This window comes from Ctenopharyngodon idella, chromosome 7, assembly GCF_019924925.1.
Source record: "Ctenopharyngodon idella isolate HZGC_01 chromosome 7, HZGC01, whole genome shotgun sequence".
Lineage (NCBI taxonomy): Eukaryota > Metazoa > Chordata > Actinopteri > Cypriniformes > Xenocyprididae > Ctenopharyngodon > Ctenopharyngodon idella.
The window spans coordinates 45,223,135-45,239,069 of NC_067226.1; the positions used below are offsets into that span (position 1 = coordinate 45,223,135).

Below are 15,935 nucleotides of genomic sequence, written 5' to 3' on the forward strand. Positions count from 1 at the left end.
CAGATGTCATATGTTGACACAGAGCTGAGACATTCTGTCACTGTGTGTTTGAGTAACACGCACACATTTGCCATTGAAACCAGGGGTGTAGTTATTACATTACATAGAAATTTCTCAGCTGTTCCAGGAATTTACATTTTATATTAATTTATATATAAGTCCAGGGTTTTTCCTGGGTCAAAAATGGTCTTCAGTGGTGGCTTAGAACCATTTTATATTCAAAAACTGTACATTTATATGTAAAAAGTCACACAATGACTTATTTGAACAGATAAAATGTTCAACAAAGTAACCCATTACACATTATATAGAAAAAGTGTCAGGTCTATTATTTTGCATTTAAACTCCAAGACTTAAAGGGATAGTTCACCCAAAAAGGGAAGTTCTGTCATTTACTTACCTTCATGTTGTTCCAAACCTGTATTCATTTATTTCTTGCACAAAATAAGATATTTTGAAGAATGTGGCTAACCAAACAGTTTCTGCTCCCCATTGACTAATGTGTTGTTTTTTTTTTTTTCCCCCTATACCATGGAAGTCAGTGGGGACCAGCAACTGTTTGGTTAACCGCATTCTTAAAAATGTTCAACAGAAGAGAACTTCATGCTGTTTTTAATGGTGATGATACACAGGGCAACTTTTTGAGCAATGTTGCTTGGGCATTTTCCCATGGAGAATGAGCAACAAATTTCTATCTGGATACTTTAGATCGGTTGTGGGCAATTTTTTGAGATCCTCCAATCAGAATGCTAGCAGCTGATCACGTGACCGGCTTGGAGATTTCAGAAAAAATCAAACAAGATGGCGGCCTCTCAGCAGCAGTGGAGCGAAGAAAAGGAGCGTGAACTTATCTTTTTACGTTGGTAAGTTGTCATGTGTCAACCCAAAACAAGGAATTAACCTCATTTAATGCTTAAAATACCAACAGATGTCCAATTTAATGTGCGCAGGCTGTAATTTCGCCATCGAATGTTTTCAGTTAAATACTAAAAAGACACATTCTGATTAACGTCTGTAGTGGTGTAGGCTGTAGGGCATATTATGGCACATGAAAGTAGCTTTTGACGCGGGTTCGAATACGCCTTTTGCCAGACTCGCTCTTTTCCTTTTCCCTATCACAAATCAGATCAGAAAGGCATTTATATTAAATAAAACAAAGTATTTGTAAAATTGAAATAAAGTGCCTAACAAGTGTTTATAATAAAGTATTTATTGGGTTGGCAACAGATTTGCTCTCTCTGATTGGTTGCTGCCAACTGTCCGTTGCCCTGTGTCTCACCAGGTTGCCCGTTGATGGCAACATTGCTCAAAAAGTTGCCCTGTGTATCATCACCTTTAGAACAGCTTGAGGGTGAGAAAATGACAGAATTTTCATTTTTGAAAGTGAGCAAAGATCACTGCCAGTATAATGACTAAAACACCGCAAAACTCCCGTTATAATCAATGAAGCTGTCTACGCTGTGCAGTGAATCTCTTATTGATATCATGTTTGTATTTTGTTGGTTATAATGAAAGGATTCACGAGCATGCAGAACTCACGCTGAACAAAAACTCCAGTGTTTTGAGTGGTGTTGAGCATATTCTGACTAACTTAAATGCACCTGATTGGCCATCGCGTTCACATGCTCAACAGATATGTCTGTGATTGGCTACAATGCTCAACGCTGTAAAAACACGTTGTAAATAGAAACCTTCACAGAGCGCTTACAGAAACACTCACGGGAGCATTTTAAAGCAGCCGGCTATCAGAACGGCGGGTATTGTCACAGTAAATAATCAAGAAAATCTTTGGCGGTTGCCAAAATATTTTTTTTAATGCTGGAAAATCCCTGCCAAACTTTCTTTTGTGACTGCACAAAATAACTACTATGAAGAAAAACATAACTGAGTTAGGAGGAGCGCTCTCAGTACATTCTTCAGACAGATTGTGATCTTAGTATTGTAGAAAGAACTTGATGGATAGTTGTCATTCTTGAGTGAGCTGTTTTTCTTCATCAAAGGGACCTGTGATTTCCGTAATGCAAAAGAACGTGGACAGAATCGTAACATCCAGTCATTAAACACAATTTACTGTAAAGTTGAATGTAATGGAATTTGTACTAATAAATCAAAAGCAAGCCTGTACAATTGATTAAATTATGTGATTCTTAAACTGCAAGAACAAATATAAAGTCTATACATGCATGTCTCAGTGTGAATGAGCGGCACAGTTTCGTTTAATTTAACCATGTTTTTAAGGAATTAGGAAATTTTTCAACCTTTGAATGCTATGTTATGTTGTAAAGGTTTATGAATTAATTTAATTACTTCAGTTAATGCAGAAACCAGAAAAAATAAAGAATTTGAAAGAAATAAATCATGTCATAGGGCCCTATTATACTGTTAATTTAACCAATTAATAATTTATTAAAATTAAGTTTTATTACAATTGATTAGAAATGCTTTTTGATTTAATATTTAGTTAAACCATGGAAACCCAATCTAGAACCATTAAAACCGAAAGCACAATTTGGGAAATAATACACTGGATTTAATAGGACTCTTTCTGCATGAAGAAAATTGGTAATCGTGAACACAACTGTCAGGTGGTTGACAAAAAAAAATTGTCTTCACATACTGCACTCAGGGCTTTTATTTATTGCATTGCGCAGCATGTGACACTGATGCATCATCTGACTTAAATTTACTCCAATTATATTGAAGTGGCTGGGAGTGCTTGTCATCACTGTATTAAGAACTGTGACCACCAATCCCTCATATCATAGAATCAAACTAAAATTAAGCGTGAGGGGGGGGGACCATCTGACCACTGTTGGTCAGTTCAGTGATCACATGCCCAATTGCAGATCATGGCGTAGATTTGGGGACAGGGAGGCATGAGAAGAGTTGCTGATTCAGCAGCAGGCAGGATTACTCTCTTCCGGCTTTATGAACCCGTCTGCTGTTTGATTGTCTCCGGTCTGACTCGTCCTCAATGTCAGCTAATTCTGGTAACACATTTAGCACTCGTGCTGACATCTTTGTGTGCTTAAACCATTCACAGACTGTATTCCACGTACATGGTCTGGCTGCCTGTGAGGAATGATCATTAATTTTACAACCAGAAGAGGCGGAGTCTCCAGATGCTTTTTTTTTTTTCCTCTTTATTTTAATTTTTCTGGATTCAAATTTAATGGTTAAATTATACATTAATAATCAAAAACCATGTCTAATAAATTGAAATCATGAAACGTATACAGTTTAACAATTTATTAAAAGTTTATCAAAAAACACTTAAGGCCATATGAAATGTTTTACTTTTTTCCCAAATTCTTTTTTTTTTTTTCTTTTTTTTTTCTTCTAAATTCCATGTATTTTAATCTAACTTCTGGATTCTGTTTTAAAGTTAATTGAATTTTAATGATCAAACCATTTGAATTCATAAAACTTAAACAACTTAATATTTGTTTGGACAATAATATGAAATGTTTTTTTGTTTTTTAATTTTTCTGGATTGATGATTTAATGAATTTACTTTCGAAAATGGTGGTAATCAAATGAAGGCATAAAAAGATTTGTTTAATTTGATTACATTTTAATAGATTAAATGTTTTGTTTTGGCAAACAGAATGCTGCACAACAGAGGTTTACTATTAATTTATTATTTTTACTTTGAGAGGTACATTCTACTGTACAATTGTAATTTTTTTTTTTTTTTTTTTTTTAACAATTTCTTCAAGTTAAACTTTTTTTGACAGGTTGTCATGAAGACCTTTGAGTGTTTTTATGTATATGTTTATGCTATGATAGTTTTTTTCTCAAATAAAATTGTCACAGCTCTGGAGGTGAAGTTCATGTGCTCATGTCCTCACATAGTGAGATGGCTGACGCTGAAAACGCCAAGAGCCTCACGTGCATCAGTATGTGAAGTTGACAAAACCACAACATTTATTCACACAGACATGCAGACTTCATATTTAAATGGTATTTTCGAAGTTTTAACGTTCACAGACTCTAGTCCATATTGCAATTTAATTAAATGTGCAGCCCTACTTTTGTTCTATTCATTCAAAATGTGCCAAATTCTGTGACATTCACCGTTATACAGTAAATTCCATTTTTATGATTGGATTCCAAGTGTTTTGGATTGTGGAAATCATAGAGCCCTATGAGTGCCCAAATGCATGAGCGTTTGTGGTGAATCTGTGTGACTGGAATTAAAGCTGCTCTCTGGCGAGGCCTCAAGTACACCTGCTGGGGTTTTTCAACAGATGCACAGCTGCACTGAGTTCCTGACATGGCTCAGGCTTTCTCGACATCATGTGGGCATTCAAGCATGTTAACCTCAGCCTTTCTTTGTGTTAACTGGGCTAGGTTTCAAGGCCAACAGGTTTTCAAATATGTTTAGAATGGCGTGCTATCATGCCACTTATACTATATGTATTTTGCAGAATGCATTAAGTTGCGATCACATTGACCATTGTTTGGTGAATTTTTGTGTGCAATTTTTTGTCATTTTTTTGTGTGCAAAATCCAGTCATTTCAGTAGGAATCCATGCAATTAATTTTGAGGGTGATAAATTTCTCCACTCAGATTTAATCTGTTGGTAATGCGAATTGCCACACTGACAGAGATTTGCCTGATTTGAAAGTGACTTCTGTGAGTTGTGCTTCATACTTCGCTGCTCTATTGACAATAGACAGTGGACCTTTTTGCCCAGCAAATATTGCTAAAATTTCAGTAACATGATCGCACCTTTTATATTAATATTTCAATCCAAGCATAACCTTTGGGACTGAAGTGGCCTCAGGGATTGACACTTTCCCCCTCCCCCCCAAGGAGCATGTGTGCTCTTCAGTTGAAAAAATTTAGGAGCACATTAAAAATCTTTGCAATGAAACGATAAAAGTATCCAATAATAAAGAGATACAAGTAGACATTTATGAGCTCATTCAAAAAGATGAGGGATACTCTTAGAAACATCTATAATATATTACAATATAAACACCATATAAAGTAAACATTGTCATAATTCTTCAACAGTTGATCATAAACAATTGTTTGACATAAATGCGCAGTATTCTCTGATGGCAAACTGATCTAAAAACCGGGATTTAAGACCTCTTAAAAAGATAATTAAGACATTTGTTACACCATTTAAGATTAAGACTTTTTAAGACCTTAACACCCGGTTTCACAGACAAGACTTAAAAACCTACATTTCATTATCTTAAATTGCAAGGACCTATTTTATTGGCACACATTCATAAATGCATCTTACAAATGCGAATAAAAAAGATTTTAAAAAAAGCCGGCCCTGAGCCTGCTGTCTCTGACCTCTGTCGTTGTCGTTCAGGTGTGATCTACCTGAAGAACATGGTGACACAGTACTGGAGTGAAGGAGATAGTGCAAACACTGAAGCGCCTACCAGTAACATCCCCGAAGAGGACAGGCAGTTCATTCGAGACAACATAGTGGAGGCCATCATCCAATCCCCAGAGCGCATCAGGTGACACACCGCTACATGTTCACGTGGTGGGGAGGGATGAAGGATCACTTTCTTTTCTAACCTTTTTTTTTATTACTCACTTTCACAGAGTGCAACTCACAACTTGCATTCACCACATGATCAAGCACGACTACCCCAGTAGATGGACGGCTATCGTGGACAAGATCGGCTTTTACCTGCAGTCTGACAACAGTGCATGCTGGCTGGGCATCCTGCTGTGCCTCTACCAGCTGGTGAAGAATTACGAGTAAGAGAGGCATGAAACACTCACAGGTGGTGTTCAGACTGAGCACTACTTCTGAGAAACCAGGCTTTGGCACTGAAACCAGTGTCTGATTTGATTTTACAGCTGCTCCAATCGTATTTGTTAGTGCATTCAGTTTCTGTTGTATCTACATTACATTACACTAAGGCTGCACAATTAATCGAAATTAAACCGCACATGATTTTTTTTTTTTTTTAATTTTATGCGCAGCTTGTCAGTGAAGCACAGCTCGGTGATCATTAGTAAATGCTTCTCCATCTGAAAGCCAGAGGGCACTCTCATGCAGAAGTACGATAACTATTGCTAAACGCTATTTTGTTAATTGCGATTAATTGTGCGGCCCTAGTTTATGCTTTACACGATTGTCAAATTGTGCTTTTCGGTTTAACCAAAATATTGACACCTGCATCTTGAATAAGCTAATACCGCATGTATCAGCTGTTTGGTCAAAGCAAAATTAAGGTAATGGCCAGAAATCCAAGTCATCTATTTGGGTTTTGCCACAACTGTTGTGACATTTTCTTGATAAAAGGATTTAAGGCATTTACATGATACTTTCAATGCACTTAATTTTGCATGTCACTAGGGCTGTCACAATTCTGAAATTTGGCTGATGATTAATAGTTTAAGAAATAATTGCAATTTATGATGATTGTCTGTTTTAGGGCTTTGCATACATTTGTTTTGTGTTCTTCGTTTATTCAATATTAATTTATTCAGTTTTATAAAGAACTGAAACTCCCAACAAACATGTAGTCGTACTAATTTTTGTATTTCTCATATATGAATGATTTGGGTTTGTATGTAATTATTTATTTATTTATTTTTTTAAATGGTTCAAAAAACTAAATTGAAATGATTGGTATACCAAAAATGGATTTGGTCAGTCGGTGTGAGTTTCAGCACTACCACCGGTTGTGGTGTCCTGATGTAAATCTGTATTTACTTTTTTTTTTTTTTTTTTTTAAGGTATAAGAAGCCTGAGGAGCGCCAGCCGCTGGTTGCTGCCATGCAGATCTTCATGCCCATGCTGAAGGACCGATTCATACAGCTTCTGCCAGACCCCTCTGGCGACTCTGCCCTGGTTCAGAAACAGATCTTTAAGATCCTTTATGCTCTCTTCCAGGTACTACCATCATTTGTTATATTGAAGCTGACAGTTTATCCAGAAAGAAGTTTTTTTTGGTTTGGGTTTCGCATTAATTGATTGGTCTTTTTACAGTACAACCTCCCTCTGGAGCTGATCAATCGCCAGAATCTGACTGAGTGGATGGAGATTCTGAAGACCGTCGTGGACAGAGATGTTCCTCCAGTAAGGATGTGCTTCTGTTTATCATAATTTGTCATTTTTGCAAATGACGTACACATTTACAGTCTTGTAACAAATGAATTTTCGGTTTTGGTCTAAACTGTTTTGAAGGCAGTAATGTTTAATTAGCGGTTCTCCAATGGCGCGTTTTGGCTCTGTCGCCATCTATTTTGTGCGCGCACTGTGGATAAGCTAGGATCAATTGTAGAACTGGGGCTAGTTTGAATGTATTGATTTCTTATTTTTATTCGATCTTCGTTATGATGAACTGAGATCTTTGAGATTTCCAGTTGATGCTTGAACAAAAACTTCATTTGTAGTGGTCCTGCCGTCTAATAGTTGCATTAAGCTTTGTGCTTTGACAATTTGAAAGCTCAGACTTTTTCATATCAAAAGTAACAATTTTATAATGAAATTTAAAGGGTAAATGTCTTTGACACTCTCTAATGTTGTGTGACCATTAACTGATCATCTTTTCGTCTTTCCTATTAGTTATAGAGCAAAATAAACATTAATGAACATCAGAGAAGGTATTTTGAAAGAAACCGGAAAGACCTCAATAAAACAGCTTAAATAAAACATCATGTAATGTTACATATACCTCAGGAAAGCCATTCAATGTCCATAGCTTGTTAGTCAGTTAGAAAAACATAATTTTAAAGAGCATTTTGCTAAAGATACGCACTAATTTACATTTTTACTTAATGTATGTTTTAACGTGAGGAAAACAAGTTTTTATTGCAACCACTGTTTAAATGTTGAATGAATTGGAGTAGAAACAATTGTCATTAAAAAGTTGATATAAAAATTGCTTTGTGTGCAATTTAAGCGTTTATATACAACAGTTTTTGAGTGTTAAAGGGATAGTTCACCCAAAAATTATCCCATGAATTACTCACCCTCAAGCCATCCTAGGGTGAGATTTTGAAGCCCCAAAAAATGCACCATCCATCATAAAAAAAAATCCTTACAGCTTCAGGGAGGTTAATAAACACCTTTTTAAAGCGAAGCGATGCATTTTTGTAAATAATATCCATATTTAAAACTTTATTAACTATAATAACTTAAATCTTTAATTTTGGTTTCTGTAATAAGTGCATCACTATTTTTTTGCCATTTGTGTTTGGGCTCACATAGGTGTAATGGAAGGATAGGTTATAAAGTTCTGAAAGTGTCCGTCATTGGCTGTGGGTGGACGGTGTGCGTAGTGTCCGTCTACGTTTAGTGCCGTCTCCGGTCTGTGTCTTACAGGCTGTGGGACGGTTCTCATGCCACACTCACAGCCACAGAGCCACTGGAGATCATAGTACTGGCCCAGTGACGTCTAAACGACAGTCCACCACTGGCCAGCCTCCATAGTCTCCTACAAAACCTACACATGACATGAATCATGAGATGTTTAGAATCATGTGTTAACTTACTCCTACAAAAGCCAATAAACTCTACCTAAAGATCACAAATCGATGTTCAGAATAAAGTACTAAGTTTGTTCAATTTCACATACTTTTTAATAGTATGCAGTGTTCAGTTTTGCCTCCTGGATTGACACGTGATCTTCTAAAGTGCTTCTGTGTGGCTTTGCAGGAGACACTTCAGGTGGATGAAGACGAGAGGCCCGAGCAGCCCTGGTGGAAGTGCAAGAAGTGGGCGCTTCACATCCTCGCCCGGCTCTTCGAGAGGTACGGTACTAACATAACATCACTTCCTCCCAAGAGTGCTGCATATGAAGCTTTCGCAGATGACTCATGGTCCATTTGAATTTCTACCCACACTGAGCAGTTGGAAACACTCGATTAGTTATTTTCAGCAGAAGGTCTTGTGTGTTTGAAACGGTTACTGGATTTTCATGCATGTTTTTTGCCCTAAGGTATGGCAGCCCTGGCAACACAACCAAAGAGTACACAGAGTTTGCAGAGCTTTTCCTCAAGGGTTATGCCGTGGCTGCACAGCAGGTAAACAGGAGACGTCAATAGATTGTTCAGTGGGTTTGTTGACATGACGTGTGCTGATAACCGATGAACTTTGACTGTTTGTTTCTGATAGGTACTGTTGAAGGTGTTGTATCAGTATAAGGAAAAGCAATACGTGGCTCCTAGAGTCTTGCAGCAGACACTGAATTACATCAACCAGGGAATCGCACACGCCGTCACCTGGAAGAACCTAAAGCCACACATACAAGTATGTAGATGTTGTTTTACATGATGCAAAGCGTTTGTTTGACTTGGTACAAATGAAAGGGTTTTTTCGTAATGAAGTTCTTATGAAAAATTATGCAAAATAGACCTAGGTCTGGGCGATAATCAATCTGAATATCAATATTTATATTTCTCTCAACCCTCTTCATGATAGAATCGCCATTGGCTAGTAATTTTTTTTTGTTTTACTCACCAGACTATATATATTGATGAGCTGCTGGGTTCATGAATATTAATCACGTTGTCAGTGTTAGCTCAAACTGATTTGCTGAAATCAAAACAGGGACGGTAATAGATGAGCGCCAGCCAATGAGATTGCCGCATGCTTATTAGTTCCGTCCACTACCAGAGAAACCTGCATATCTTCTGCTTGTTCTTAAAAGCTGAATAATTCCAAATGCACTGTTATTTTGACAGGAAAATACAATAAAGTATATAACTTACATGTAGTTGACAGTTCAAAAACTTATTTGCAGAAATGAATTGGTGAAGTTTTTCATAATTCTGTCACAAGTTGTTAACTAGCTAAATTAAATTGTGATGCTAACTAAATCATTGTGACTTAATTATTCAATATATCTTTTTTTTACTGAGTGATTGCATTGCAGTGATTTGTACCGCATGCGTTCTTACCTAAAAACCTCCTTAACCATGTTAAAATGACCATAAAGCACTGCCTCATGTCACACACCTTATCCAAGTTCTTGTTGTGTCTGGTTTCAGGGAATCATTCAGGATGTGGTGTTCCCTCTCATGTGCTACACAGACAGTGATGAAGAGCTCTGGCAGGAAGACCCTTATGAGTACATCCGCATGAAATTTGGTTAGAGCACCACCATATTTATCTGAACCACCAAAAGATTCTTGCTGAGAAGACGACCAAAACCAGATCAGTCTGCTCATGCTTTCTCTTTCTGCTTCCTCTTAGATGTTTTTGAAGACTTCATCTCCCCAACCACAGCAGCTCAGACGCTTCTCTTCACTGCTTGCAACAAAAGGAAGGAGGTGGGTGTTTGGAAGCGCCATCTGGCACTTTAAGGCCTATGATGTGACACTTTGGCTGAATTTCATGTATATCTTACTGCCAACACTCATGTATCCAATCAGCACCCTGCTGCTCCTTCAACAGAACTGTTAGAAGCTTCTGATGCCAGGTAGAAAGAGCTTGTCTGTCGTCTCAAAGAGCTGTGTGTCTCATTCAGATAAAGCTCTTTCCTTTCTTTGTAATGTGATATACATATACAAGGTTCAAGCACAAACCGCTTGTCTAGATGAGTTATACAACGGCAATGTCTCTTTTCAAATATGATATGAGTCTTTAAGGGTGCTTTTACACCTGAGTGTTTGTTTTGGAACTTGGTGTGTTTTTTTTTTTTTTTTTTTTTTTTTTTTTTCCCTTGGTTCGGTTCGTTTAGGCATATGTGAACGCAGCAATCACGCTTGGATCCACACCAAAACAATCGCTCCGAGACCACTTCGTTCAGGCCGATTACAAACGAACTCTGGGGTGGTTCATTTGAAATGTGAAAGCAATCCGACCCAACGAACCAAACAATATCATAATTCATAATGGGAAATGTGTTATATAAAATGCAGCAGTGTCTGATTCTGTGAGTGAGCACATTAATTACCGCAGTTGAAAACCAAAGAGCGCCTCTTCATCTTAATGTTGTGTAATTGCGTTTCTCCGTGCGAGGATGCTGTCCTTGACTCCTGCTCTGCTGAATTATAACATTCGTATAGTGTTTGTGTGTGTCTCGACACGGTTAGCCTACTAGACAGTGCTGGGAGAAAGCGTGTTTGAATTTACCGCAGCATTAATAATGTAGTATATCATTTAACAGCTGGAATGACGGCTACAATTTGTATAGTGTTTGCATGTGTCTCAACAGTTACAAATAAAGCCACAATAAGCTCATGGAGCGAACTTGTCAATCATCTTGATGAATGATGCAGGGGAAACCTTGACCAATAAGAGGATAGTTTACTCGCGTGTGATTTTGCATAAACACATTTTGGTACGCTTTGAAATGTTGCCTTGTTAAAGCAAACCGAACCAAGATGAAAATGCAATGATGTCATAAGTTTTGGAAGTTTCCCTGTTAAATTAAGTTTCCCTGTTTCGGAACCAAAAAAACAATCTATAGGTGTGAAAACGCCCTAAGTATTATTCTAAGTACTATATTACAATAGATAATATTGTCTCCTTATATTATTTGGACAGCAATACCTTCAGTCATGTCTGGCAACTTGACTAATATGTTTTCAGAATTGAGGATATAAAAAAAGATTTGGAGATCACAGATTTCTTTCCAAACTGACTGATAGACTTTGATTGTTTGATACTTTATCAAAATAATCATAGTTCATTATAGTTTCATAATCAATTAATCTGTTGATTTTACTTGATTAATCATAAAAAAGCCATACGCGCTCCCTTTCTAATGTGCTCCATTTGTTTGATGCACTGGTGCTTGTTCACTGAAGTTTAATAGAGACTCGCTTGGTTTCAGGTCCTCAAACCTTTATGCAAAATGGAAATACTCATGGGATATTCTAACATTTACGGATAAAGGATATAACTGTGAAATGTACAATTTGCATGGAGGAAAGCTCATCTCCAGACACATTAAACGGCAGCTGCCAGAGCTGTTAAAACGTATGCTAGCAGGTTTGTTTGGAGATTAATATGATCCGTTCTCATGTGTTGGATAACTTGGTTTGTGCACATTTCAGCTCACCTTGTGTCCTCCGCTATATTTCAGATGCGTTTTGTTCATAGAAAAGTATTTTTCATACCGTAAAAGTAACGTGACTGGCGGATGTTTTCACGCACAGCCTGTAGAAACGATTAATCCAGTCATTTGTCAATTATTTTCTTTATCGGTTCGTTTTTACAGCCCTGGTTTTTATTATAATTGGTGACAATTACCTGACTTAAGTTTACACTTTTTCACTTGATTGATTGATTTGAAACTGAACCACCCTCAGTTTGGACCTTGCATATTCGTGCTCATGATCCGTCAGAGCTTTCTCTGGTGTGTAAGCAGCCTGAGAGTTTGAGTTCCAGCCTGAAAATGTCGGTCGATTGGCTGTGGGTGGACGGTGTGCGTAGTGTCCGTCTACGTTTAGTGCCATCTCCGGTCTGTGTCTTACAGGCTGTGGGATGGTTCTCACGCCACACTCACAGCCACAGAGCCACTGGAGATCATAGTACTGGCCCAGTGACGTCTAAACGACAGTCCACCACTGGCCAGCCTCCATAGTCTCCTACAAAACCTACACATGACATGAATCATATGTTAACTTTCTTGTTGTATAACAGGTGCTGCAGAAGTCCATGGGCTTCTGTTATCAGATCCTCACTGAACCCGCCTCTGACCCCAGGAAAAAAGACGGTGCTCTTCATATGATCGGCTCACTGGCTGAGATTCTTCTCAAGGTGATTTTGCGTTTAGTTATTTTAGTTGTGTTAGCCTAGAATAACCAATGCAGCTTTTTTGAGTAGTTGTATTGATGATTTTTATTTTTTCAATCAGAGGAAGATCTACAAAGACCAGATGGAGTTCATGTTGCAGAATCACGTCTTTCCTCTGTTCCGCAGTGAGCTGGGTTACATGAGAGCCAGGGTGAGAGATGTGCTCATTGCAGTCACTAACTCTTATGTTGTTAAAGAATAATTCAATCTTGAGTGGTGCAAATACTGTCGACTTGTCTTACTTCATGGTAACTCTGCCTCTAGGCCTGCTGGGTGCTTCATTACTTCTGCGAGGTCAAGTTCAAGAATGACCAGAACTTGCAGACGGCCCTCGAGCTCACCCGCCTGTGTCTGATCAACGACAACGAGATGCCTGTTAAAGTGGAGGCTGCCATCGCCCTTCAGGTCCTCATCAGCAATCAGGAGAAAGGTGCAGATTTCACTCGTTTATCACTCTTTTTCTGTTTCCTGCCTCCATCTCCAGCATTTATTTGGATTGCTTGCTTTGTTCTTCCCATCAGCCAAAGATTACATCACCCCCCACATCCGGCCCGTGATGCAGGCCCTCCTCCAAATCGTGCGTGAGACTGAGAATGACGATCTTACCAATGTCATCCAGAAGATGATCTGTGAGTACAGTGAGGAGGTCACCCCAATCGCTGTGGAGATGACTCAGCATTTGGTAAGAACTATTTTATGATTGATTTGGAACGGGCTCCATGCAGGTCCTTAAAGTCTTAAATTTAGTTTTATCAAAGTTAGTTCACCCAAAAATGAATTTTCTGTCATTAATTACTCGCCCTCATGTTGTTCTAAACCCGCAATACCTTCGTTCATCTTCAGAACACAAATTAAGATATTTTTGATGAAATAGTTTTTTTTTTTTTTTTTTTTTTACCCCCCATTGAAAGCAACGCAATTACCACGTTCAAGGTCCAGAAAACTAGTAAAGACATTGTTAAAATAGTTAACTTGACTACAGTGGTTCAGCCTTAATGTTATAAAGTGACAAGAATATTTTTTTGTGCGCAAAAAAAAAAGTTGAATAAAACAATTGTTGAATAAAGTCGTTGTTTTTTTTGTTTTTTTTTTTTTTTTTTTTGTGCACAAAAAGTATTCTCGTCACTTCATAACATTAAGGTTGAACCACTGTAGTCATGTTGACTATTTTAACAACGTCTTTACTACTTTTCTGGACCTTGAATGGTATAAAAAAAAAAGTATTAAATATATTTTCAAGAGGTCTTAAATTGGGACGAAAAAAGAGGAATCGCAATATAGTTTAATGTGGTTATTAATTTCAAAAGGCAATTTAAACATGAACACTGCATATTTGAAAGTAAAAACACATTGCTGTTGCGCGTTCTACAGGCTCGCACTTGGATGGCATTTTCTTTTCATATTATCTCCATATAATACCTAGTAAAGTATTGTTTATAAGTGTATCGTTGCTTTGTGTACAGAGGTAACCGGGGTAACCGCTGTATTTCTGCTGTTCCATAAGCGCCATCTACTGTCAGAAATTGAATTTCCATTTTTATTCAGCGCATCTGCCGTTTTTGTGAAGATCAACATCTGTGATTGGCTACAATGATCAACACTTCAAAAACATGTTTTTTAATAGACATTTTTGATGCTCTTCACCTAGCGCTTACACAGATACACATGGGAGCGTTTAAAAGCGTCCGTCTCTCAGCGGATCCCATATATATCCGCTGATCACATGGATCTGCTGTTAGATGCCTGCTTTCAAACGCTCCCGTGTGTATCTGTGTAAGCGCTCTGTGAAGAGTTTCAAAGTTGTCTATTTACAACATGTTTTTGAAGTGTTGATCATTGTAGCCAATCACAGACATATCTGTTGAGCGCGTGAACACAGTGGCCAATCAGAGGTGTTTAAGAATCCACTCAACAGCACTCAAAGGGGGAAATGCTGGTATCGCATATTTTTAAAATTTCAGTACTGACTTGGTACCGAAGTCTGTACTTTTAACAAACCCTAAAACACAATCATATGTTTTACAAGAATATAAATCTAATAATTTATAATTGAACTCCTCCCTTTTCTTAAAAATGGCTTAAAGCCTGAAGTATGAGGGGTATATATGATATTTGTAAAAATCATCTCAGAAGTAAACATTAAAGCTCTATTCATCTCTCACAGGCCATGACCTTCAACCAAGTGATCCAGACAGGGCCTGATGAGGAAGGAGGTGATGATAAAGCAGTGACCGCCATGGGCATCCTCAACACCATTGACACACTGCTGAGTGTAGTGGAGGACCATAAAGAGGTGAGAAAATAGAAACGTGGGCTGCAGAAGTTCCTCCTGTCTCTCTGGCCTGTAGCACCCGGCTGAATTAGTTCCAGCCGCCCACAAACTCATACAAAAGCAGAACTGTCTTTAAATAGCCTTGTGGAAATCTATCCACATTTTATATTTATATAGCAGATGCCTTCTTTGCGCTGTATACAATTTCATGCTAATCCCTTTGATATGAACTTGAACTGAATGCATGTTTAAAAATGTATGAATGTCATTTATTCGTGGAAGAAGATAAACCATGTGGAAATTAAGGAGAGATTGCACAATTATGCTTTCTTGAAGAACATTAGATATATAGTATATATACTGTTCAGTATATACATTAGGGGTGGGAGAAAAAAATCGATCCAACGATGCATCGCAATTCTCTCCAACGAATCTGGATCGATTCTGAGCTTATAGTTTTTATTCAGATGCGCAATGACGCTGAGTGTGGTTTAGAAACATCCGGATTCGGCTTGCTTCCAATTCCTCACACACATGCACCACTCGAACCTTACGCAAAATAATCATTCATAAAGTTCGGAAAGGTTGAATCGAATAACAAAGGACAATCGCGGGCTTCAAAAGCACTATTTGTTTATTGCTTATAATGTTTCTTTGCTCCTGTTATTTGCTACTTGCTTGTATGTTTTGAAGTTATATAGCCTAAGTTTAAAATTCTTAAACAATTGTTTTAATTTAGTAATTTTTTCAATTTGTAATTATTTTAAAAAGTAGGCTACTTATAATTACTTAAGGATATGTAAATGTAAGGATTTTAAGATTTATAATTTTAATTAATTAATAAGAGAATTGTCAAGAATTGTTTTGGAATCGGATCGTGACTCCTAGAATCGGAATCGGATCAGATCGTGAGGTGACTAAAGATT

The 15,935-nt window shown here is 37.6% G+C and overlaps 1 protein-coding gene and 2 non-coding genes across 4 annotated transcripts in view; all 3 read left to right on the forward strand.

Moving 5' to 3' along the window:
• ipo7 (importin 7) overlaps nt 1-15,935 on the forward strand; it is a 29,038-nt gene that overhangs the window by 6,431 nt on the left and 6,672 nt on the right. For both annotated transcript variants that reach the window (XM_051901613.1, XM_051901615.1), the window contains exons 3-16: nt 5,337-5,490; nt 5,579-5,737; nt 6,725-6,881; nt 6,978-7,067; nt 8,649-8,743; nt 8,932-9,016; nt 9,108-9,242; nt 9,983-10,082; nt 10,188-10,264; nt 12,585-12,701; nt 12,799-12,888; nt 13,002-13,167; nt 13,259-13,419; nt 14,902-15,030. In XM_051901613.1, the coding sequence (XP_051757573.1) occupies nt 5,337-5,490; nt 5,579-5,737; nt 6,725-6,881; nt 6,978-7,067; nt 8,649-8,743; nt 8,932-9,016; nt 9,108-9,242; nt 9,983-10,082; nt 10,188-10,264; nt 12,585-12,701; nt 12,799-12,888; nt 13,002-13,167; nt 13,259-13,419; nt 14,902-15,030 (1,715 nt within the window). The remainder of the gene's footprint in view (nt 1-5,336; nt 5,491-5,578; nt 5,738-6,724; nt 6,882-6,977; nt 7,068-8,648; nt 8,744-8,931; nt 9,017-9,107; nt 9,243-9,982; nt 10,083-10,187; nt 10,265-12,584; nt 12,702-12,798; nt 12,889-13,001; nt 13,168-13,258; nt 13,420-14,901; nt 15,031-15,935) is intronic.
• LOC127516880 (small nucleolar RNA SNORA23) lies at nt 8,255-8,435 on the forward strand. The gene has a single exon (XR_007931124.1). It is a non-coding gene; the product is annotated as a small nucleolar RNA SNORA23 (small nucleolar RNA).
• LOC127516879 (small nucleolar RNA SNORA23) lies at nt 12,357-12,537 on the forward strand. Its single transcript, XR_007931123.1, has one exon. It is a non-coding gene; the product is annotated as a small nucleolar RNA SNORA23 (small nucleolar RNA).